This window comes from Arachis stenosperma, chromosome 3 (genome assembly GCF_014773155.1).
Source record: "Arachis stenosperma cultivar V10309 chromosome 3, arast.V10309.gnm1.PFL2, whole genome shotgun sequence".
In the NCBI taxonomy this organism is placed as follows: Eukaryota; Viridiplantae; Streptophyta; class Magnoliopsida; order Fabales; family Fabaceae; genus Arachis; species Arachis stenosperma.
The window spans coordinates 16,802,192-16,827,961 of NC_080379.1; the positions used below are offsets into that span (position 1 = coordinate 16,802,192).

The following is a 25,770-nucleotide window of genomic DNA, read 5'->3' on the forward strand; positions in this document are numbered from 1 at the left end:
CTATATTTTAATTTATATTATATTTTAGTTGAATAATTATATAGAATTATATACAAATTATTAAATAAATATTCTGCAAAATATTTTTAATATAACAATTCAAATTTAATATTAATTTACATATTATCTAATCAATCTCTAAATAATATAACACTAATTAGAATACATTATACAGTATAATTAATTTATCTCTTGGCACATCACCTGGGTCTCACTCTAGTTTAAAATAAAATGAAAAGCACCTGAGGTTCTTTAGGGGCTAAACTGTATATAGCATAAAATTTAAGGATGTTAAAAACAATTATCCCCATTTCGCTTTGCTATTGTATTTTGAGTAAAACCTCACCTACACATAAACAATTTTTTACTATGATTATGCACACAACGCAGTAGCCTAAACCAAATGCCAACTTTACCTTTTACACTATAACTACTACAACACCACCATGCACCATCACTATTACCACCATTGATTTCCACCATTAAGTTACTTTTGGCAACAAAAGAAAAAGTAAAAAAAAAAAAAAAGAGCAAAACAGCAGCCGTTCACAGATTATGATAAAACATAAATTTCAAGCTCCTAAGGTTACATTTGGCTTGCTGTAACTACAAACCAATCAGAGACCTTATACAAAATGAAACTAAAATATATGAGTATACAACGAGAACACAATAAACCATTTAATGGTGTATGAAACAAAAAAGTAAAAACACTGACAGTCTGACACCTGCTACAATGAGGCTACATCTTTTGGACAGAATTTTCACCACCATAGTCTCAATATCTTGTAAACAACTTGATCCACAATTGCAAAATATACACCACCCCATGATCTCTTTATTGAAAAGATTAAATAAGGAATCAGAATTCCTGCTGCAAACCCCAAACCAAGACTCAAGTAAAACCATTTATCAATTAACCTATCATCATTTTCATCCTCATTATTTTGTCCCTTGTTGTAGTCAATTAGTCATGACTAGGATAAACATCGTTTGGACATTTTACAAGAAGGGGAGGACCACACAGACCAGGATTCCCAACATAACAAGATTCATCAAAGGTTGTCATGTGACCTGTATAAGGAATGACACCTGAGAAGTTGTTGTTGGACAAATCTAGGTACCCCAAAAATGATAAAGAAGCCAAGCTAGAGGGAATCATTCCCGAGAGTTGATTATGTGAGAGATGAAGAGATGAAAGTTGATGCAAATTTGACATGCCTTCAGGAATTTGGCCAGTTATATGATTTCTTGACAAGTTGAGAACTACCAAACCAGATAGCTTTGTAATTTCCTTGGGAAGATTTCCAGTGAAATTATTATCTGAGTCTTGGTATACACTAGAGGTTGGCCCTTTGTAGTCACAACCAAGCTTTCTTCATAGTACACTTTGTACACATCCTCAAATCCTCCGTACCTTAAATATTTGTTTTTCTTTCGCTCATCAACTATAGCTTTCAGATGACCTAGGCTAAGTGGAATGTTGCCATCCAAATTATTTCTGGCAAGATCTAGGACTTGTAATGCATTGAGTTTTGAAAGCACAAGTGGCAATCCTCCAGAAAATGCATTAGACCTTAACCTAAGAATTCTAAGGTGTGCAAAACCATCCGTTAGCCAAGGTGGAATACTGCCTGAAAATCCATTGTTTCCAATATCAATGGTTTCCAAATTGGACAAATTTCTAAAAGACAATGGCAAAGTCCCCCAAAAATTGTTATTACTTAGATGCAATGATCTGAGTCTTTGCAGCTGACCCAATGAAACAGGAATTATCCCAAAAAAATTATTGCTCCCAAGGTAGAAAAAATCGAGATTTTACGTGAAATCGGAAAAGTAAATAAAAAACGTAAAACGTAAAATCTTAACAAGATTTAAATCGTAAAATCGTCAGACTCAGTACAAATTTCGTAAAATCGATAAACTCATTTAAAATCGTAATATCGAAAGATTTTAAGAGTTAAATCGAGATTCTAGCTACTATGATTGCTCCCAAGGTCTAATACCTCCAGAGATGAACAATCTCCAAGGCTTGGAGGGACCTTTCCTGTTAAATTGTTGTTTGAAAGATCCAGGACCACAAGTGACTGCACTTTTCCTAAAGACATTGGTATTTGAAGCTGATTATGTGAAAAAGATAAAAATTCTATGCCAAACATGATGTTCCTTGGAATAGTACCATAAAAACGATTGTGTGAAAAATCTAAAAATGAAACTAGCACTGTTGGAAGGTGAATTGGTCCCTCAACTTATTAAAGCTTAGATCAACAGCAGTGAATTGTGCAATAGGTATTGGAGTTGGAAGCTTTCCCTGTAATTCATTATGGGAAATGTTTAAATATGACATATCCCAAAACCAATTTGGCACAAAACCAGAAACGCCAGCATTTGAGAAGTCTAAGTAAATCAACCTTATTTTGTGATTTCAACCAAGCAGGAAAAGAAGGCCCTAGAACACATGAACCCATTTCAAGATCGGTGAGTTGGAATGGTGGGATCCAATGGGAGCTAACAGTCACAAAGAATGAATTGGAAGACAGCAATAAAGTATCAAGCTGACTTAGCTTTGAGAAATGGGCTTCAGAGATCACACCTGTTAACTGATTGTCAATGACACTTAAAATTTGCAACTGAGAAAGTTGTCCTATGCTTTCTGGGAGAGTCCCATTGAGTCTGTTGACTCCAAGGTCCAAAGAGGTAAGCTTTTGCAATGACCCTCTGGAAACTGGAATGGGACCTTCAAGTAGGTTAAAAGAAAAGTAGAGTTCAACAAGATTTTCTAGTTGATTTAACCAGATTGGGATTGTACCAGTGAGTTGATTGAAGGATAGGTCAAAGGTCTTCAAATAAGGAAAAGGTTTTCTTGAATGACAGTTGTCTATTCCTTCAAGATATTCAGGTAGTCTTCCTGTGATTTTGTTATGAGAAAGCCGGAAAAAATTCAAGTTGCAGAGTTTACCGATGGAACCTGGAAGTTCACCCTCAATAGGATTGTCAGAAAGATCAAGGTGAACCAGAGAAGTCAAGTTTCCAAGAGAAGATGGAAGCTTCCCATATATTTGATTAGCTGCCAAATTGAGAACTTGTGTCTTTTCCCATCTTCCCCTGAAGAGTTGAGAGCAGTTTGCTGTCAGATTCTCATTGTCCAATAATTTCAAGGACAATAAATTTGGCATCTCTCCAAAACCAAGTGGTATGCTTCCATACATGTGATTATGGCTTATATCAATATGATGTAGGCTGGTTATATTTACAAGCCAATCAGGTATTTTTGACACAATGTCGTTAGATCTAAGATCCATCACAGCAAGTGAAGTGAAATTCAGAGATGGAAGAATCGGAATATGACCTTGCAGGCTGCAATCAGATAGATGCAACTCAACTAAAGAGGGCAGTGTATTTATTGCACTAACCCAATCAGTTCCTACCATTGAAAGGTCAACTCCACGCAAGGCAAGATGTTCCAAAGAGACAAGACCAGTCACCCATTTCAGGGTTTCAGCATGTAAGCTTAAAACCTCACTGCTTATACCAAGAGACTTCAAATGAGAGAGGTTTCCGAAATTTCGAGGAATTTTTCCACGAAAACCAGCATATGAGAGGTTAAGATATTGCAAATTCTCTAGTGATCCAAGGAATGCAGGTATTGGTATACCATTGAAGGAGTTGAGACTCAAGTCTAAATGCCTTAATGACTTGAGTTTCATCAAGGACGGTCTTACCACACCACTTAGATTAAGCAATCATACCTGTTATAAGAACCTGGGAGATCAATTGCAACAACGGCTCCGTGCGGTTGTCACAGCGTATTCCATGCCATTGACAGCATTTTCTGCCCATCCATGATGAAAGCTGGTTTGCAGGATCATCAAGCCCATCTTTGAAGTCTATTAGAGCTTCTCTATCGGAAGCTAGGCAATCAACCGGTTGAGCATAGCTGTTGGGAGCATAATATGTGTTTGTGAAGCAAAATACTAGTAACAAAAGTGCAACTAAGGTGATATTTCCATGGTTGTTGCTCTCAGGTCTGGCTGCAAACCAATATATTCTTGTCAATTCTTAACCTGTCCTCATTATTAATTTCTGTGTTACATGATAAACTTACTTTAATTCCATGGAAGCCTTCCAAGCTGAGCCATCACGGACGAGACAAGATGGATATATACAAAGTTGATATAAAAATAAATATATGCAAGACAGAATGATTGACCAGAAAAATGCATCAGAAAGAGAAGCAAATGTTTCTGAAAATAACACATTCAAGTCAAGACAATTGCTAATGTTCCATTGTGTCCTGAATCCTATTAAAAAACTCTCCAACACTCCACTGTTCTGATCTCTAGTGACTACTCTGCTACTATTTTACTTCTATTGGTCTCTCTCGATGATTTTAATCTTAGCCTCAATAATTTGTAAAGTAGATCCACAACTTGCTAATCCTTGCATATAGGTGAAATAACTAACTTCAGGTCATAATCAGGGTCAATTTTTCTCTAAACTATAATAATATACAAAATTAGAAAGAAAGCAACCTGCCAATCTTGCGTAGTGCTTGATTTACAAAGGAATGTTGAGAGTAATTTACTCTTTCATTTTGTTCGTCCCTTTGGTGTTTGGTTTGTAGTGGCTATGCCTACTCAGCAGAATATCAATCTTCTACATGATATAAATAGGGGAATTTATAGGGTACAGAGGTGAGCGTACAGATATTCCTCCTGCAATTATCTCGTGCTGACATGTGTCCAAGGGGAGCCGCATGTGAATGTTTGGGGAACGGTGTAACATGACGCCTCCATGTAGCCGAGTAGCTCCTGCTGGGGAAGGGAATTGGCTCCGTTTGGAAAGAATTAGCTGCGGCTGGATGTACAGGAATGGGCCGTGGTTGGATGGACTCCATGTGAGGCCTTGGATATGGGTGGGCTGCGGGGCCATCATGTTTGAAAGGGTGGAATGCGTCAAATGTGTACTGCAAGATTAAGCAAGGCTGTGTATTATGACCGTTGACCCAAAAAAAAAAGGGTGTATGACCCAAATGCACGGGAACAAAATTAATGAAGAGGAAAAAAAATGCGCCTAGGACTAAATTAGCGTGTTTGGTAAATTTCTAATAGTAAAAATAAAAGTATAAAAAAAATTAAAAAAATCTCTTTTGAGAAGCTGTAAATAACATATTTTTTTAAAAGATCTTTTTTCTTCAGAAAAAAATGTTTTTCATGTAATAAATAAACAGAAAAGTACTTTTATATTGTTATACCCAAACATAATTGATAGATAAGAAGATTTTTTTACATGAGACATCGAAACATAAAATTACTTTAACTTTTCTATAAGATCTTTTAAAAAAAGATAAATTGGAAAAAATCATTTATTGAAAGCTCACTCAAACAAGCTCTTAGTGTGTGCTTGAGGTGTAGTTAGTCAAACTGAAATTTGAATAAAAGTGATTTTATAGAATTAAGTTATGGTAGAAGTAAGTTTCGGTTAATATGATTTATGTTTGGCAATTTTTTACTAAAATTGATTTTGACGAAATAAATATTATTTGGATAATATTAGTTAAATCAGTTTTGCTAGATAATTACGTAAAAAGACATGGCGTTAAGTTATGATGTTATTTTTTTATACATGTTTAATTTTCTTTTTTATAGTTTTCGCTTTTATGTTTTTTATGAAATATATTTTTAAGACTTCTAGTACTCTTTTTAAGTACATTATAATACGTAACTATAATTATTATTTATGATTAATTATTTCTGTTTAATTTGTTTTACCAAATAGGATCAATAAATTTTATTATAAAAAGATAATAATAAATATAATACACAAAGATTATAAGTATAGAAATGTATAATGTCAAATAAAAAAATTAATAAAAAATATAAATATTAAATAATAAATAAAGAGTGCATTTAGAGAGAATTAGTGCAATCGAAGCAGAAATTAAAGTAGGGGAAAAAATAAATGCTGGTGTTACGAACAAAATTTGCAATCGAAGAAAATTAGCCGAACAAAAAACATAACAAGAGAATTGGAACAAAAATTGAACAACAATTTCAGAACTTCAAATGAGGAAGAAGATGGAGCATTCAGAAAGTAAAAGGAAAGAAGCGGAGGCGAAGAATTGAAAGCAGGGCCACTAACCAGGGTTCCGTGCTGAGAAGGCAGCGAAAAAGAGAACGACGTGGCGAGATACCTGGGGAAGAGGAAGATGAAAAACATGCCATTGAAGATGAAAACGACATGGGGAAAAGGAAGAAGCGGCAGCGGTGAAGGGCTAGAGGGGAAGAGGGGGGTTGGTTCAGGAGTGGATACCTTTCCCTTTTTTCCCTACAAACTAAAAAACGACGTCGTTTTATCCTAACTGGCAGGCTACGGATTATGCCAAACCGGTCTTTTATCGGCCAGATCGCTGTTTTGTAGCAGTTTTCCGTCAACCGAATATGGGAGGAGAACCTGATCGCTTGCATCGTCGGTATCCGGTTGAATCGATTTGACCGAACGGTCCGATCCGATTTTCGGAACCATGGCTCTTACTCTTTACCTTCAACCCCCCCTTAGCCATTCACCTTTAATGTAGAAGAGTGAAGCTTTCAAGGTTGAATGATGTTCAACCCTAGCACTATCGTGTTCTCCAACATCAAATTAGCGGCAGCTTCATCGGATGAGAGAGTGAGATACCCCGATTCTGTTGCGTGCATCTCTCTCATAATTGTTTCATCCATCTTCTTCAAAGCCTGAGACGCAGAGGCTATCTTCTTGTTGGGCGAACAAAATTGAGCAAGAATTCTGTACCAAGGAAGATATCCTTCCTGGCCGATGCCCGATCCCGTCTTTTCTCGGTAACAACATGTCACTTCCTAATTGCAATTGAAGTCAAATTTTTTCCTCCGAAATGAATAAATTCTGTCCTCTAATCTTCCCTTCTCTATCATTCTCATTCCTTCTACAGGAACACGAGCCTTGAATTGGGTAGCCAGTCACCAAGACATGGGAAGTTAGCGTCTGACCTGGCCGGGCATCTACAGGTTAAAGGATGCGTGCACTGTACAGCCATGTGGAGCCGACCGTAGCGGCCGAAAGCGGTTGTGACTGAGTGCTTCCGGCCCCCCGCCTCTTCTAGGTCACAGTTTTAATATTGGCACCGTTAGTATTGTTCACACCCTCCTGCGCAACTATATCGGACCGGCCTATGATTCGGTTCACCGGTTTTTCAGTCGAACCGGCAGGTCCGGTCCGATTATTACAACACTGCTAATGATAACCGTCAGGTCACCGACATCAATTCTTCGAAGGCGTCTTAGGCTCGCACCTTAATAACAAGGCACGAAATTACCCTCAACGTCCATCCAGTTAATGTCAAGCTATAGCGTTTGTTGCCCTATAAACCTACTTTGACAGTTAAACATGGCACACACCCTAATTATCAAATTTTTTTCTAAAATACTTTATATGGAATGCTTTGTCTTAGTGTTCTAAAAATTGAACCGTACCGACTGGTTAGATGAAAAAATCGGTGAATCAGATTCTAGACCAGTTAAGTTAACTTTTTAGACCGTTTAAAGAAGAGACTTAGTTAAAATCGGTGATGGTCACAAAAAACCGATTACAACCAATGAAACCTGATATCATAGTTGTCAGAACCGGACCGGACCGGCCGGTTCGACCGGAAAACCGGTAAACCGGTCCGGTCCGATATTTAGACCGTGTAAGGTTGAGAACCGGCACAGACCGGTCAAACCCGGTGTGAACCGGTGAAAACCGGTCAAATTCGGTGAAAACCGGACCGGTTCGAGTGATTTAGTCAACGTTGAAGGTGAATCTACAATGGACTAGCGATATGCAATTCCTGCTCTACACCCTCCAGCGCTGCCAAGTGTCGCTTGTGATGATTTTTGGAAAATTTTCCAAAATGCTTCCAATGGGGCTCGAACCCATTCCTCCAGCATAAGGCCAACAAGCTTCTTCCAGCAGGCTAGAGTGATTCTCGTTAAATAATAGACAATTTATAGTACATATAGCATTCTTTCTTTCTACTTCTAGTCAATTTATTTTAATTTCAAAGTCACTCATTCTTAAATCAATTACATTTTATTTAACTATAAATTTTATTAAATATATACAAATTAAAATAAACAAAAAATTTAATAACCACAATTTATTTTTAATATATTTTTATGTTTTATCTTCATGAGGTTGATAGTTGAAAATCGCTAGATGATATTTAGTAAACTAGTCAAACCCACTAACGGTCCTTCAATATCAACTTCACCAAAAAATAATTGCATGTGACTTTTTCACCAATAATATAACAATAGAATAAATAAAAATAATTATAAGTATTAAATTAAAATGGTAATTATTTTTATAAAGAAAAATAACAATACTAATAATAAAGAAATTAAATTTTATAGAATTTTAATTATACCGAGTTAACCGGTTCGACAGTGACCCAACGGTTGAACCAGTGACCCAGTGACTCAGTAACCTCACCGGTTCGATCACCGGTTCGGTTCTGACAACTATGCCTGATATAGACTGGTCTAATCGAACCATTGAATTTTAAGTTCTTAATTATTTTATATATGTTATTTACGTGAGACCGATTTTATCGGTTTAACCAATGGTTTAATATGTTGAACCAATAAACCAATAAACCAACCGCTTGGCGGATTCGATCACGGATTCGGTTCTGAAGCGACTATGCTTTGACTTTAATCCAAATAAACACCGATATCTTGTTTTTTCATATGCTCATTCCTAAGAAATTTATATTAACAGGAAAAAACTTTTTAAAATAGGTATCTGTGACTCATATTAGGGTTTTAAGTGTTAGTGAAAAAAATAACGTCAAAAAAATTTAAATTGTCACATCAAATAGTCGCTAGAATGTATATGTAGCAGTCTTTAGTCCATCTCAGTATCAGGAAAAAACTTTTAAAATAGGTATCTGTGACTCATATTAGGGTTTTAAGTGTTTAGTTGAAAAAAATAACGTCAAAAAAATTTAAATTGTCACATCAAATAGTCGCTAGAATGTATAATGTAGCAGTCTTTAGTCCATCTCAGTATGTCGTTAACGATTATGTGAGACAGTGACAAAAATAATATTAGAAACCAATGTGAGTCATAACTATTAAGTTGGGAGACTCAATTGAGTAAATGGAAATTTATGAAATTAGATTGAAACATAGTTGTTAGAACCGAACCAGTGATCGATCCGGTCAAAGCTATTGGTTCACTGGTTTATTGGTTCAACCGATATCACTGGTTGAACCGATAAATCAGTCTCACGTAAATATAAAATATAAAATAGTTAAAAACTTAAATAAAAATTAGAAACACATATCTTCACTAACATTTTACGAAGAATCAAGACTCAACTTCTAAAATAACTAATATAAAATTAAAAATTTTAATACTACAATAGTATCTTATTTGACACAATAACAAAATGATTAATTCACAAAGCCTATCATCTAACTATAATATCAATAGATTTTAACACTAACATCAAAACAAATAACCTTAATCACATACTAGCAATAACATAGATCAAGTAAATGAATAAATTTTTAGTGAAATTTATATCTATATTAATAACAGTATATAATTAAAATGTAATCAATTTTAAAATAGAAAAACAAAATTAAATTAAATTACATATTGATGTATACTATATAATTAGTATTTGTCAAATATAATATTTAGAAGTGCAATGGCTAAGTAGAAAGTAGGTTGCTTTTGCTCCAAGGTTCTTGGTTCGAGACCTTGTGGAGACATTTTAAAGATTTTTTCAAGCAGACCAGTTCGGTTAGACCAGTTTGCACCGGTTCACATCGGTTTTTTTCTTAAACGGTCTAAGGAGTAAACCGAACCAAACTAGGGTTCAGTTCTAGTCTGGTTCTCTAGATTTCTGTGCGAACCAGCGAATGCAGTTCCGTGTTTACAACTATCGATTGAAGTACGAACATAATTTCAGAGACCAATTATTATCTCTTTGTTGACAGTTTACGTTCTTTTAACGGAAATTAAGATCTAATAATGGTTTATAATAAAAGAAGCATTCCTTTGCAACAATGAACCTATAGTAGTAGTTAGGGGTGTTTATAGAGTAGATCATATCCATATGAATCCACAATGTTTATCCGTATCTGACCTGTAATTTGAGGATATGATCTGATCCTAAGATGATCGGATTGGATCGAATCGGATCGACACTCTAATCAGATAGAATTAAATATGTTTAAAAAAGTAAACAAAAAATTCATTGACCTTTTAGTACGATTTTAATATTTTTATTCATCATAAAATACTTTTATAATTACTCATAGATAAATTTTGATAATAAAATCATTCATTTTAATTTTACTTTTACGTAACCTATATTTTTTAATTTTAAAATAAATTTTAATTGTATTTTTTAGTAATATTAATTTTTACTGTATATTTATTCAATTATTTTTTAATCATATATAAATAAATTACTCTTAATAAGACTTTTTTGTATTATTCAATTATCTTTTTAAAAATTAATTAATTATTAAAATAATTAAACTTGTCACAACAAAAAAATAAAAAATTATAAAAAAAAAATTAACCATCGTGATCATTTTTGTATTTTTATTCATATTTTAACTATAAACTAAATATAATTTAATTATTATTTATGAATTGTGACTATAGATGTAGATAAAATTTAGTTATATTACTTATATAGTTTTATTGTATTGTATTGCTTATAAAGTTAGATTATAAATACAATAGAATTGTTCTTGTATTTTTATATGTGTGACTAATTGATTGTGTTAAAATATTACTCTTAATTATAAACGAGGTATATAATTTAATAATCAAAGACTCAGTTAAAAAGATAAGAAAAAATAAAAAATATTCGAAATTCAATTAAAAATTATTAAAACTTAAACTCAATAAAATTTAATTCATGATTTTCCTATTAAATATTTAATAAACTCTTACAGCATATTGGTTGACATTAGTTTTTATAATGTTATTTTTTAATGACACTTTATTAAAAAAAACCATTTTTTTAGAAGTTTTATAAACTAATTAATATATATATATTTTGTCATATATCACATGTTGTAATTAAAAACTTATTTATTTATAATGCTTATATAAAAATTTATTATTTCTAATTTAGCTTTCTCTTTTTAATAGCGTGATGATTGTAACGCGAAAATTGGAACGTAAAGCCTACCAAATTTGTTATATATTTTATACCTAACCTCTTAAAAGAAGGTGGCTATTGTTCTTAACTCAAATTAAATTTTCAAAACTGATTTCCTGTAATTATGTGTTATATTTCTCCACGAGAATTATTGTTTTCTATTTTACAGCTCGAAAGCCTAGTCCCAATATGGAATCGTGTGGCCGTTCGCTTACGTTTCTTCCATGAAAATAAAGCTCTTATACTTGGGTGAACAAAATTCTCCACACATATTAACGCCAGTACGTCCACAGTCAACAACAACGTCCTGGTATGTGGCTTCGGATGACGTCGTTGCATGCATAACCAGGTCTTTCAAATTAGGCTTCGACCGGGGTTGGCTCGCGGACGGTTGGATCGCGCCATGCATATGCCAATTCTGATGCCTCTCGGTTGCCCGCGGCATATGCTTCCGCTACACTTGCAGGTGCCTCGCATTGGGAAGGCATGCAGCAAGAGATGGAAGTTAGATTTTGACCTGGCCCGGCATGCACACGTTTAAAGGATGTATGCACTGGAGCCCCATGATGAGCCTCCCTTAGCTGTGCCGGTTGTGATGGAAAGCTTCGGGCCCCCCGACCCTTCTAGAACACATTTAATAATGGCACCGTCAGACACGTTATCACCCTCGTGCGTGGGGTAAGTGTTCCTCATCAGCCTTAACGTCCGTGCAACAGTGAGCACGTCCACGGCAAGTTTCATTCTCAGCGATCTCTTGCTCGTTCCATGTAAAGCCGTATAATACGTGTCTATTGTCACGAGCAACACCTTGAACGTAGCGAAAAAATACGTATGAAGCATGTGCGATAGACGAAGAATGACCGGCGAATATCGAGCAGAGGCAACATCCTCACAGTTCAAAAAAGGTCCGACCACGAAAAAATGTTGAGTTCAAACACTACGAAACAAAGGGTCAATGCATCATGGGACACGTACATGCAACCAGTAAGGATTAATAATTTGCACATACATACGGCCACAGCCATGATTCAGCATACAGGAAATAAATTATAAAATTTTTTACCAGCTTAATAGTGAATAATATACTACTAATCACCTATAAAAATAATCGGTGTCAACTCGAGGTATACCAAGATTAAGATAGGCAGCAGTTGCCCTTCTCCAAGATTGCTCCTCGAGATGCCAACTTATAACGGGAGTCGTCAAAGTTGCATTAACTGTCGCTAAACACACTGGTAGAGCGGCAGTCTTGCAACTCACCCCAGCCTTTTTAAATGTGAAATTGGCCGAGGAGCGCACCCGTTAAAAGAACCGAGGTAACTAGGAAGGTAACTGAGTCATGCCTTTGCTCCCAATGCCACCCAATCCGAAGAGAACATGGAAGGTGTTCATGTTGCTTCCAACGGGTTTTTGTAACGTGTTCGGTGTTTGTTTAGTGGGCTGATGCTCTCCCAAGATGGAGTGCCATGGTTTTGGAGGTCGCTAAGATTATTTTCTAGTATAACCTGAAGGGATTGGTGTACTACATTATGGGGTGGTAGTGGTAGGGGATACTTATACTACGAAGTGGTATGGAATGGACATATTTGTCCCCATCATACCAATATGTAGCGGGGCCCAGTAGGTCCTAATAGTCCTTGTTTTGTCCGTTGTGAGTTGCTATAGCAGCTATGATGCGATATCTTGATGGACAACTCAATGTAGCCCGCATGGGGTTGTGATCCCTTTAGAAGGACTACTTTGCCCCCCGCAATTGTGATTTCCCGCCAAGAATGAAGACCTCATGGTCATACTGATTTATCGGGAACGAATGTCTCCAAAATGAAAGGGTATTCTGTCAAAGCGATCCTCATGTAATGACTATGAGGACGGGTAAAGCTCGAGTGGTGCAGGAAGATCACAACACTAAACAAAGGCATTGCACAAACGAAGAAGACGTTGCGCCTGTTAACCTCCTCCACGAAACTCGCCTCCATGCTGGCGCATTCTCTGACTATAATATTCCCTCGGCACTGTTTCTCGGCACGCAAGATTCTTTCCTTGAAGAGGACAAAACAGAGCAGTGTCGCCTCGTTGGGGTCCGTGAATGGAGTCCTGAGTGGTGGACGTTCGTTATCCGTTTGCAGAGACCACATCAAAGATTCGTTCGTAGCTCGAACCCATGTGAGTTGATGCCATCCACACTTAGCTATGTTCTGTTTAAACCGTACCGTTACTATTTCAACACTGTCAGGGTACTCGTGGTCCATTCCCACGTCCTCCATTCACAAGCTACCCGTAGTCACTATCTCCCGGTGTCGGAAAACCTGTTCTTTTGAAAATATCTTTCTGTCACCCTTGTAGCATTAGGGTTCCGTGTAGATATCTTGAATCTAGTTGGCCCCGTATGGTTGGTCGTTTTTGCAGGCCCACGAGTGGGTGGCCGAAACAAAAAGTCATATTCAGACAACAACCTATCTGGGCTGTGGCAAGAAAATGTGTGGCCTTGCGGGTTGTTGTGCACACAACCATGTCCCCTTTATCTAACTGGGCCTGTCAAGGCGATTCCTGGCCCTGAAAAGCTGAAAAGAGAAGGGGGTGCACTGGGGAGCCTTCGACGGAGGTTTTTTTGTATTGCTGCGGCGTTTATGCCCTTGTTGAATGCTAACTGGTGAAATTCGTGGGTTTGGCAGGCGCTCACGTCGATTGTCCTTCGGTGAGAAGTCGATCGGAAATGCTCAGGTCAAATCGCTTCCCGTACCGGAACCGGTGCCTGGTTCGAGTTCGAAATGTTCCTCGTCGTGTGCCAGGAAGAGGTCGTCTCCTGCCAATGGCTGGTAAGAAAGGATATTCTTTTATTTATTTTTGCTACCACATATACAATGCATGGAATATACATGGATAATTTGCTAAAGTGTTATTCTCGCTTGACGTTTACAGGGGCTTTGTAGGAGCAGATGCGGATGAAGTCGCGTCATGTGGAAGTTGCCAATCCTCCCATGCTCCCAAACCCAGGTATGTCTTAGTTGGGTAGTTTTCCTTAGCAGTAAAAATGTCACGTATTTCGAAGTGCATGATTTTGTGATGTGGTACGTGTTGATGCAGGACTGCGAAGCCCTCGCGATGAGCATGGTGACAAGTGTATCCGGGATGCAAACGGAGATGAGAAAACTTTCGGCAACGCTGTCCCGGCATGATGCCCTTGTACAAAAGTGAGGGATGCCATCAAACTACTGCAAAGAGCCAATTCTGCTATTTCCCTGAATCCGGTTTCATTTGGGCACTGCGCCACTTGCCGGTGCTGCACGGGGAGGCCACGCCGACTTCAAAGAAGAGGACCATCGACAGCCACGTTCGAACTCCTGGAGAGGGCAAGGGTCCGTCATCCCGTCCTACTATCGACACAAAGTTCACGGTTGACCATATGCCTTTCAGATCTTCGCGGAAGGAGAAACCCGCAAGAAAGAATGTCCGGCCCCGGAAAAAATCCCAACCAAGCCCCTCGCCGGAAGTGGTTCGGTCTTATAGGATAAAGGGGTTTATTCATATCATGCATATGCTTATTCCATGAAATGTCCGTTCTAGATAGCATAATAAGGCACTTGATTCTTGCAGGTCGATTTGACTACCGAGGATGTCTGGGATAGCCCAAAATGCATGAATACACCTAAAGAAGGCAATAGATGCATTCCTTGGTCCACTAGGAATCATAGCGATTACAATCCCGCTGCGAACGAGGACCTGCTCGATGGTTGGCAGGGGATGGCGATGAAACGCCCGCAAATTCCCCGAGTGAGTTGTTCAATCTGTTTACAAAATACCTATTACAACCTCCACTCTAGCATGCAAAATCAGGTTTGCTGGTAGTTATTCAATCGTGACACTTTGCTTGGATTTCGCAGGCCATGAACCTTGCATTTCAGCCGCAGAACGAGATGAATCTTTCTCCAGTTGAGCTGGCCGTGGCGTCTTATGTCTTCTGCAGGGATCTTTCCCAGAGGTTAGTAACATGCGGTCGTTGTTGCAATAGGTGCTTGGCGGTTGGAATCTTGTACGATAATCCCTGTCTGACATGATCGCATGGTTTCTTGACAGCGAAATACTGGTAGATGTCGGCGACTGCATAGCTAACAGGGCAGCCCTGATGACCCTTGTTCCGAGAGCGGAAGTTGTGGACGATGTACGTCCCTGTAGCGATTATCATTGTTTTTGATGAGCTAAATGGCATGCCTTTATACGAGAACTGAGTATGACACAGAGACCCTGTTCTTCATTAATATCTTTTTTTTCACATTAGGTTCTAAATGTGGTCGTACGGATGCTCACACGGACTTCGAAACAAACTCAATGGTTCCTCCCCACAAGCATCATGGTATGTTAGCTATTTCGTTTTCGAATTTGTTGAAAAGTAATTGACTTGTTCGGAAGACAATGTTGATTTGTTTCCCTTCTTGACGTATCTCAGCAGGCCGCACTCGAAGGCCGAACGCTTACCTCAGGAACTGCCACCTCGGTTCGTAACAACTACATGCGGTGCAAGGTGGACAGGGTCACGAGGGTATGTTAGCTACCTTACCCAATTAATTTCGACATTATGATTTCATTCTACGCCTCAAGTCTGATATCTTGTTCAATTTTTGTGTAGATACATCAACCCATGTGGTGTGATGGTCACTGGTATCTCATGATAATTGATGTACCCCGCATGAAACTCATTTACCTGGACTCCCTTCGAGATCCTGCCCAAGCAGAAGCAAGGAAGATCGGCATGACGCGCGTGGTGAGTATCCGGGTTTAATGCCATACTATTGGATCGTATCACTTTTATTTAAACTGTTGAGGCTGGGTTCGTAATCGTCGTCATATATTCTTCCTCCTTATGTAGGCGTTGTACCTTGAAGGGCTGACGTTGGGACAATCTTGGCTCGCTGGCAACTGTTCCGTTCGACCCAGGTTTTCCACATTTGAATTCGAAGAACCTGAACTGCCCCAGCAGGATCCCAAATCGTGAGCTACTAAGATCCCGTCAACAAGGCTCGCACATGCATGCATGACTCAGCAAACTTAATAGTGTGGCAACTCATGCTAAAAGTGGCATCTCCTTTAGAATGTAAACTCACTTGTTTTTTTTTGGCTGTCCAACAGAATGGACTGCGGCGTGTGGGTGGCACAGTGGATGATTAGGGACCATCTGTGGCAGAATTATAGTGTGCAGGTATTTTATTCCGTCACTTGTTCATGTCATGATAGATATGTGTCTTCTTGACTGGCTATGTTTGTCGGGTTTGGTTTTTCCTGTGTTATAGAACGTCAGCAGCGCAACGCGTATGCGGTTGGCGGTAGATCTGGTGATGAAGTCGCACAACGAAATGGCTAGGGACATCGTTGCCAAAGCCGTTGCTCACTGGCAGGTGGAGGCCGAGTAGCCATCGCCCTTGAAGAAATTCCGGTCCTATACTTTTTGCGAACCCTTTTTTGGTGCATATCCAAGAACCGTGTGGCCATTTTGGAACTACCCGCAGCCCCACGTTAGATTAAACCCTGGGTTGCATACAACACTTTTGGAGTAACACAACCAATTTGTTGTTCACAGCTGTTGAGCTTGCATAGGTAACGTTCTTCCACTTCGGAATTCTATAATGTGTCTTGGCCAATAGCTCATGTGCCTTTGAAAACGTGCAGGACCTACAGCACCATTTGTAGGAAGACGTTCTGCAACTCTAACCATTTTGTATAAGTACCTTATGTAACTGCGACAGTCTTCTTAAGATCATATTGCCCAGGACCAAAGAATGGTCAAGTAATGTTCATATCTATTCTATTAGTAAATACCATACGCATTTTATCGGAACTTTATATGAATAGATGATATACGCTTACACGATGTTTGGTTTGATAGAAAATAAGAAGGGGACAATGGATTACAAGAGAATAGAAGGAAAATGTGTGGAAAAGATTTTCTTTCAATCACAAGCAAGAAATTTTAAACAAAATTGCTATATAGTTCTATGTCCAATACTTTCCTTAGTCATATTATGGATCACAATTATCAAGAAAAGTATTTTGTTTTGGTTCGACCTGTAATTCTATATGAAATTACAAACGGTTTCAATTTAGGGGGATTCTCTTATATAACACAACACATTATGTTTCTTTTGATACAAAATTTCTAAGAAATTAAGTGATGTTTACTAGATCGAGAATTGACCATTTTTGGTGTTAAAAAAAAATTATAGATCCAAATCCAATTAACAGACATTAATATAAATTTAGTGTTAACATGTTATTGGATTAAAAATTTAAATTTAAATATGATACGTATTAGATAATTAAATTTAGTCAAATATATAAATTATAATGTTTATACTATTTATAAAAGCCTATAAAACAGGAATAAATAAAAACATTTGTTTTTTATTTTATGATAAAGGTGTCTTTGTAAAATTATACTAATGTGATTTTATCTCATCTCACTTTTCTTTTCTTCTAAACAAAAGAAAAACTTCCTCTATTATCTTTCCTTTTAGTTTCTATTCATCAAAACAACACACAAAGAACTCAAATTTTGCTTCCATTTACTGTTATCTTATTTTATTTCCTTCCATTTTCTTGCAAAAATCCAAACATACCCTTACGGAAAGAAAAATTATGTAACTCTATAGTTGTTTTTTAAAGAAATGTATACTGAAGTGGACCATGGCTGGATTCACACCAAAAAAAAAATAAATTAAATACGAGTTACTTAATGGGTGCAAGGTTTTTACAGATATTTATTTTGCACAAACAATGCTAACAACGAAGTTAGCCCAGGGGTTGTGACGAGCATTCCTTATTCTGAGATCGCATCCTCGGACCCTTGCTTTGACATTATGGGACCCGCCAAAAAAGCCCCAAAATAAAATGAACCTTATACGTGGCCCATCCGACCTAGCGTTTGCTCATGGCCCGTTTGCAACAGTACATGCTAAATGGATTTGTTCCATGGAAGCCCAAACATTAATACCCAATAATGTCAGCACAAAAAGGACATCGATGCATTTTACCAAAAAAAAAACATCTATGCAACCTACAGCTAAGATATTCCAAATAGCAACACCAAGAAATTCATTCAAGTTCAGAGCCTAAATTTACTCAAACAAGTTCAACTTCAAAGCCTACAGGAACTCAGACAAAGCCTTCAGCAGCCAGTCCTTCTACTAAGCAGATTCTCCATCTTCATCAACGAAGCAAATAACATCATCTGGCCATAATTATGCAGACAATGGGAGCTACGAACATAGTGAGAAACTGAGTATAGGCCAAGCTATTCCGGAGACAAAATTAAACAAACCCAACTAAAACCTCAAATAATGCTTCAATTGTCACCAGCAAGACACTAGAAATGTAGTTACAATAAATCAGAAAAACAGAGCACACACTAGTGAAATCTGCAGCTTCCACTTAGCAAGACAGACCTTACCGAAAATAATAACTTTTTGCAAGACACAAAGTATTCGGTATGTGTTATCCCCCAGCTTAACATCAAGTTCCACGCGTGGGAAATCCCCCCTGCATATTGCTCGACGAGCGACGACCCATCACATTCTGTTCAACATGAAAAGGCACATGGTTTAGTGGACAGGTCCGAGCTGCTAATACATCCAAAGACAAAATTGGAGTACATCTCAGGAGAACCCCGTACCTGGAGCAGCCACCGTTCAAACAAGTCCTCATTCATAGCCCTCATCGGAGTTGACATACTCCCGTGCCCGGCGTGCGGCGGCGGATCGCTTTGGTGCCCGGAGCAAGGTTGGGATGCATAGAATTGGTGGATGTGTTGGCCCCCAAGGAAGAAGTTCCCCCCACTTCCCCCGCCAGAAAACGGAGGACGCCAACATGGACTACCTCTCCGACTCACCATGGAGGATGTATTTGCCGCTGAGGTAGACACGTTATTCAGACCAGCTTCGCCGTGACCCGAGGTTTGATCCTGCAAGCATGTATGCTATTTTAGATTCTGTGAAAAATATAATCCGCTAGGCCCAAAAATAATACATGTAATTAAGTTCAACAAGTAGGATACAGCAAAATCTCCCATTTTCATGTTCACTTAGAACGAGTTAACATTTCTACCTTAATTTCTTTACTTATCTCAAGATATACCACCGTTCCAATCAGGATACATATTACTCAAATGACATGCAATATACTAAAAAATAAGGCAATTCCTACCCACAAATAACATCACAGATGGTCCTTTAACTCAGGGAATAACATGCAATATACTCAAAAATAAGGCATCTACCTAAATATTTCAGTGTAAAACAACACTAAGGTTTGCGGTGTGATCTGATCCAGGAAACTAATTCCACAATTTCACACAGAGGTGAAACCTGAGAAGCAACACATTCATTTGGGCCTAATGATGTTTCCTTATATTACCTCATACGCATGACCGAGCTCGGTCGGAAGAGACGCTGAAGCGGCTGCAGGGCCGTCATGCGAACCGTTGCCATCCGTGGGGGAGACCCCATTACCAATCCCGGACACCCCTCGTGCACAGTACCCGCTGCATGTCCTCTTGGTATGCCCGGGTGTGCCACATTTGGTGCAGCAACGCCTCTTCCCTCGCACGTCGGGTTGACTACATTGGTCGAACTCCTTCTTCCTCTTAGGGGCACCTTTTGTTCTTGCCACAACCGGGTCCTTCATCGCTTTCCACCCCGACATACCTGGCTGACCACCTGCCCTTTCATAAACTCTGTGACGTAGCTTATCTATTAGACTCGCGATGCTCTCCTTAGCGAATTCGAAGTCTTCACGCTCATCCGAACCAAGTGTTGCGACCAAGCTTGTGGCCGAAGAAAGTGCGGCATACCTAAGCATGCGACCTTCATCTCCAGGTCTCATTGTCACCGGCATCCGTCTGGAATCCTTTGCATCCTTGCACCATCTTCTCACAATAAGGCTGTCCGGTATTTGTTCCAAACCCTCGTACTTCATCAGGCAGAATATGTGACTACATGGAATACCCTCACTATTCCACATCGAACAGTCGCACTGAATTTTCTTGTCATCTGGGTCGAATAAAACCTTGTGAATCCTACCAGGCGCGCCCATCCTTGAAAACTTGTAGACAACCGTGGTGCTGATGCTGTCTCTCCCACGAAACAGCAAGGTTGCAACACCCCTGATTTGTTTCTTGACCTCTCTAAAAACTGCTCGAGTGTACAGCTTCGATGCAAAAAGCTCGATAGAGTCAAGCCCGGTTGTTAACACGGGGCTGTAGTACGTAGAATAGAACTGCGCCGTGACTTCGTTGTTTCGATAAACCTTTACAACGCGATCTAAGCTGTGCACCAGCTCCAAAATGCTATCAGTGGATTTCAGGAACCCCTTTATGTATGCATTAATCCCCTCACACCTTGAGGTTGTTCGGTATCCCGCACAGAAAGTGCCCCGGAGATATGCTGTTGCCCAACTTTCTTTAACCTCGTATGTTTGTTGAACCCAACTATTATTTTGTAGGCCAAGTGACTCCACCGCCGTCTTCCAATATTCCTCGAAGTCCTCCACCTCGAAGTTCGCATACATAGCCTTCTTAAAAACCTTTCGGAACTCCGTATCCTTAACCCGTTGAACACAGTTTTTCTCCAAGTGCCACCCACACAGCCGGTGCCTTGCTGCCGGGAACACCTCCGCGATGGCTGCGCGCATCGCTTTGTCCCCATCCGTGACAACAACACACGGAGTCTTCTCTCCATTACATCTACAAGATTTAACAGCAGCCACCGGTAAGTACGAACTTCCTCATCCTCCAGGAGCGCAAATCCAAAAATGGTTGTCTGTTTATGGTGATTTGACCCAGAGAACACTACAAGCGGTTTCTTGTACTTATTAGACCGATACGTCGAATCAAAGGCCATAACATCACCAAATAACTGATAGTCGGTCATCATTTCACCGTCGACCCAGAAAAGGCTCCCCAGCCGATCATCGGCAGTTCGCGTGTAATGTGCTACAGTCGTCATGTCGGCATTCGCCTTGCCCTCCAAGTAACTGATCGTTGCTGCAGCATCGCCATCACTGATTCGGGCCAGCCTTTGACCATGTATATAATTATACAAATCACGCTTTGTAAATCGCAGCATTCCATACCCTCCAGATTGACCAGCCATGTAAGCCATTATCTTCGCAGTTGGTATACCAAATTGCTTCATGCTATCAACTTGTGCTTTGTCACCATCACTCATCGAGCGATGGCTAGGTACGAGGTGTGAAAACATGGCCGGAGCAAGCTCGTGGTTGTGCTCATCGAAGATGCTCCTGACCTTCCACACACTGCGTTGCACATCATAGAAAATCTTCAACTTCGCCTTGCAGTCGGTTCGACTCTCCAACCTCTCCTCCCTAACTCGCTCAGGACGATCATAGTGCTTAGCATGTCTTGTGCCCTGTCGATGGCAGAAAAAGTCTCTCCTGACCAAAACCCCGTCGACACGCCCCACATCGCCCTTGCGGACCCCGAAACCCCTCATTCTAGCAAACTCCTTGTAAGCAAGATAGGCATCCTCCTCCCCGACAAACTCTCTGCCCATAAATCCTCTGCGACAACTGGACGACTTTTCCCATCATCCCCGGCATGACTGGCACCACCTGAGAGGTTACCATTTTCATCTTCTCTGCATCCTGTTGGGTCACCTTCATCCTCGTCCCCTTCTTCGTCACTCGCATAATAACAGCCACGGTCTCCATCGGAGCTGTTGTCATCCGACTCTTCCAATTCAGCTCCAAAAATCCCATTGAAATCCATCGGACTTATCGGTTCACAGTTCTAGCCTGAAAACATGAAAGTGTGCAACAGGTTACAGTCAACCACTCCGCCCATGAAACTTCTTCACAAATTATACTGCAGATTCTAAAAAGCCAAACAACCATGAACACACACCACTGTAACGGACAACACCCTAACGTCTTATGCAAAATCAACTACATCATAAGCCCGGGACATCCGTTTCCCTCACGAATAGATATTCCCTTCAAGAAATGTCCTCAAAGATCTTCCTCTATCATGAGTAACAAATGCGAAAAAAGGAGCTTCAGATTCAAGTTCTCACATATGAATGAAAATTATTTCGATCACGACAAGGAAATCTCATGTTGAGTTCTAATCCTATTATATTTTCCATGAAATATTACAAACACAACACCTCAACCTGAAATACGTTCATAACCCTATCATAACAGCCCTGTTACAGATGAACTTTGCAATTGCACTCCTAATCACTACAGCAGCCAATGATTACTAACACCAATCCGCAAGGGTTACATAGTTTCTCGACTGCTAAATTTTAAGAACATTGCCAATGGCATAACTCGTCTCAAAGTTACAACACAGGATATTCTGTTTCAACATACACACAAGTTTGGGTTTTTAGATGACTTCATATTCTGAAAGTATTTAGGAAAATTCAATAATTTATTGCTGAGTTATGAATCAGTGTGACAGAAAAATCCATTAGCTGCAGAGAATTTCAGAACCTCTTCCGTATAACAATACCACTATCTAACTATAAACAGCCAAGGACATCTTAATGAAAATGTTGATGCATTTAACAGCTTGCACCTACAACAGCTACGGGTTCCCTTAGGGGCTACGAACAATAAAGGGATGGTGGCAGCAATAGAAATAAAAGGGACACCTCCAAAATCCCATCAGTGAAGACGTATGATAGACATAAATTGAAGGGTTTCTTACTTAAATAAATTTTGTAGAACCCAAATTTAATGGGTTCCCCTGAAATGAGATATGCAACGTCATTACCCTCTTCCTATGATTATATAATTCGTCCTAGACTGTGTGGGATTAAATAAAACGTACACCATTTCAGCCTGGAACGATTAATGCATGATCTGGTAAGGGAAAGAAAGGGTAAATCGTGCCAGGGTCCCTAGAGTTAAAAGGAAAACGTAAATCGTCCGGACTGATAGGTTTAACATGTTGTCGGGCTAAACCTCATTGGGCTGCCACGATTTACACACAAATGGACCCTTCTCACCCTGGCACAATTTATGTATAATAGGCTACTTTTACTTTTAATATTTAATTTAAATTAAATCCGGTTAAATATTAACTTAAAAAAAAACTTATAATTTCATTATTAAGATTAAATTATATTAAAAAAAAAGGCATACTAGCAACCTATAATAAAAAGAGTACTAAGTTTTAATGTATACATTTAAGGTTATTTTTTTAAAAATTATGTCAAAAGGTGTTAAAAAATATAATTTAAAATAAAATAAATTCATAATGCTTTGAATAACATAAATTTAAGTTTCTATGAAATTTCTAGTATTCATTGTTGATATGATTTTTTTAATCAATTTTGTTCATACATATTTTTTATAAAATTTTGTTTGTCATTCTGTAAAAACTTTAATTTATGTTACTCAAGTCCACATAAATTTAACTTATGCAAAATTACATTTTTTAACACCCTCTGACATTTTTTTAAAAGAAAAAACTTAAATTTATCTATTAAACTTTAGTGCTCTTTTATTATAATTTATCAGTATTTCTTTTAATTTAATTTAATCTTCTCAGTAAAATCAATCATTGAAATTATAAAAAGTATATTTTTATATCTTAAGTTAAAATTTGAATAAATATAATTAAAATTAAAATATTATAAGTTAAAATACCCTATTATACAACCATCACTCTATAGTAAGAGTGTTAACGAAGCTGCTAAGATGCCTAATTTCTTACGTCTTACCCTAAACTACATATACCCTAACTCATTAAACCCACCGTGGAACAAGGTCTTCTTTCAAAATTATTCTATATTGCATATTAAGCATATACTATATGATCCAACACACTATATGATCTAACATACTAAGGTAGTTAAGTTTGCCATGCAATCAACTCAACAACATTACAAGCATAAATCTTCCCAACCCAGTAAGTCAGTAACACGTGAATCGCGCCAGGGTATGTAGGGTCTCCTTTGTGTGTAAATCGTGGCAGAGCAATGAGGTTTAAGCCAACAACATGTTAGCCTCGAACGATTTACGTTCTCCTTTTAACTCTAGGGACCCTGGCACCATTTACCCTTTGTTTCCCTTCCCAGTTCCAGCCTGAAATGGTTTACGTTTTATTTAATCCTACACAGACTAGGACGATTTATATAATAATAGGAAAAGGGTTATCATGTTGTAGATCTCATTGGATATCAGTGAATTTGGGTTCTATAAAATTTATTTAAGTTAAAAATCCTAAATTGAAAGAATTGCATTGGCGTGGGAGCTTTCTGCAGGTCCCCTGCCAGAGTAGTCATAATCGTGTAGCAAGTAGGATGTTCGGCTTACTCCGGAAAGGAGCAAAGCTTCATTTGATTCCATAGGATGTTTCCCAATCCCCAATCACATGCCTGGAACAATATCCATGTCTAACCCCTATTGGACTATTGGTCCAGTAGACGAAAATCAGACACCTTCAACTATTTTCCGATCCTGATTGGTGAGCCGGATTCATCTAACATCAACACATCACAACGATAGACATTCTACTTATGTATGAACCTATACTATCATTTGTTTTCAATAAAAAATTGATAATCCACGGCGCAGATATCTGTCCCTAGCCTAATACATTTCGAATCTAAATCACAAAATTTAAACTCCTAATTCCCTTTTCGGTGTTCTCTCCATGCGAACATGGCCCCATCTATATCCTTAGGCTACAATTAAAGTACAAAACCCACAGCAGTAAAACCTATCACATTATGCACAAATTTACAAATAAATTCAAATAAAGGAATGAAAATACAACACACCTGACTTTGAACTGTATCAGTGTCCACCAACCGCGAGAACCCAAATCGGGGGAGAAGTGACAATCTTCAGATAAAAACTGAGATCTGACAGGAAATGCGTTGTTTCAGCGGCAGAGTTTTGTTTCCTTGGACCTTCCACAGCCTTCTTTTCCGTGGAACGGCGGCCGGATCTCCGCATCAGACGGCACGTACGGCTCACTGCATCCTTCAGCGTCGGGACCTCGCGCAAGGAAGTCGTCCTACCCCTCGGCCTCAGATCACACGCACCCACGTCCCCCGCTGGACACCACGGCTGCAACACCACCTCAGACCTCCGCTGCGTCCGTGCTACGGCGCCCAGACCTACGCAACTGACGCCGGCAACGAGATTCACGGAAGGAGACGCGAGAGCCCCGTTTGCTACGGCCAAAGTGGGTAGGGCTTTCGTTGCGATCCTAGTGCTGCCAACTTTTTCCTTTTCCCCCCGTAACTCAGAAATATTTTTTTTGGAAATTGACCCGCAAGTGTTTTTTTCAAAGCCCACAGCCACAATGACCCACCATCAAATCCAGTCCTCATTCCATACCTCTTCGACTCGGCTCACCACTAGTAAGCCTTCTGAGCTTACATCAAATCTCACACCCTCAAAGCCTTCTCCGTTATAAATTAAACGTCACACGTGTCCACTTCCAGCCACAAAAAACAAATTCTCTGTACGCTTTTCTCAATTTACATCTGTACACTAGTCTAGTCCTATAACTTTACCAAATTTTCAGTCAAATTCCTATATTTTTTTTTCCTTTTCAA

At 38.9% G+C, this 25,770-nt stretch overlaps 2 protein-coding genes and 1 pseudogene across 2 annotated transcripts; all 3 read right to left on the reverse strand.

Annotated features, from left to right (window-relative positions):
- Positions 1 to 311: 311 nt before the first annotated feature.
- LOC130968220 (receptor-like protein EIX1) lies at positions 312 to 25,718 on the reverse strand (annotated as a pseudogene).
- LOC130968219 (protein FAR1-RELATED SEQUENCE 7-like) lies at positions 18,532 to 20,902 on the reverse strand. The gene is made up of 3 exons (XM_057893387.1): positions 19,589 to 20,902; positions 18,849 to 19,136; positions 18,532 to 18,751 (listed from the first exon to the last, which is right to left on the reverse strand). Exons 1-3 carry the CDS (start codon positions 20,861 to 20,863, stop codon positions 18,689 to 18,691), a joined length of 1,626 nt encoding a protein of 541 aa, XP_057749370.1. The 5' UTR covers positions 20,864 to 20,902; the 3' UTR covers positions 18,532 to 18,688.
- On the reverse strand, positions 20,910 to 21,684 carry LOC130965593 (protein FAR1-RELATED SEQUENCE 5-like). The gene is made up of 2 exons (XM_057890362.1): positions 21,025 to 21,684; positions 20,910 to 20,915 (listed from the first exon to the last, which is right to left on the reverse strand). The coding sequence occupies exons 1-2, from the start codon at positions 21,682 to 21,684 to the stop codon at positions 20,910 to 20,912; spliced, it is 666 nt and encodes a 221-aa protein (XP_057746345.1).
- Positions 25,719 to 25,770: the final 52 nt, after the last annotated feature.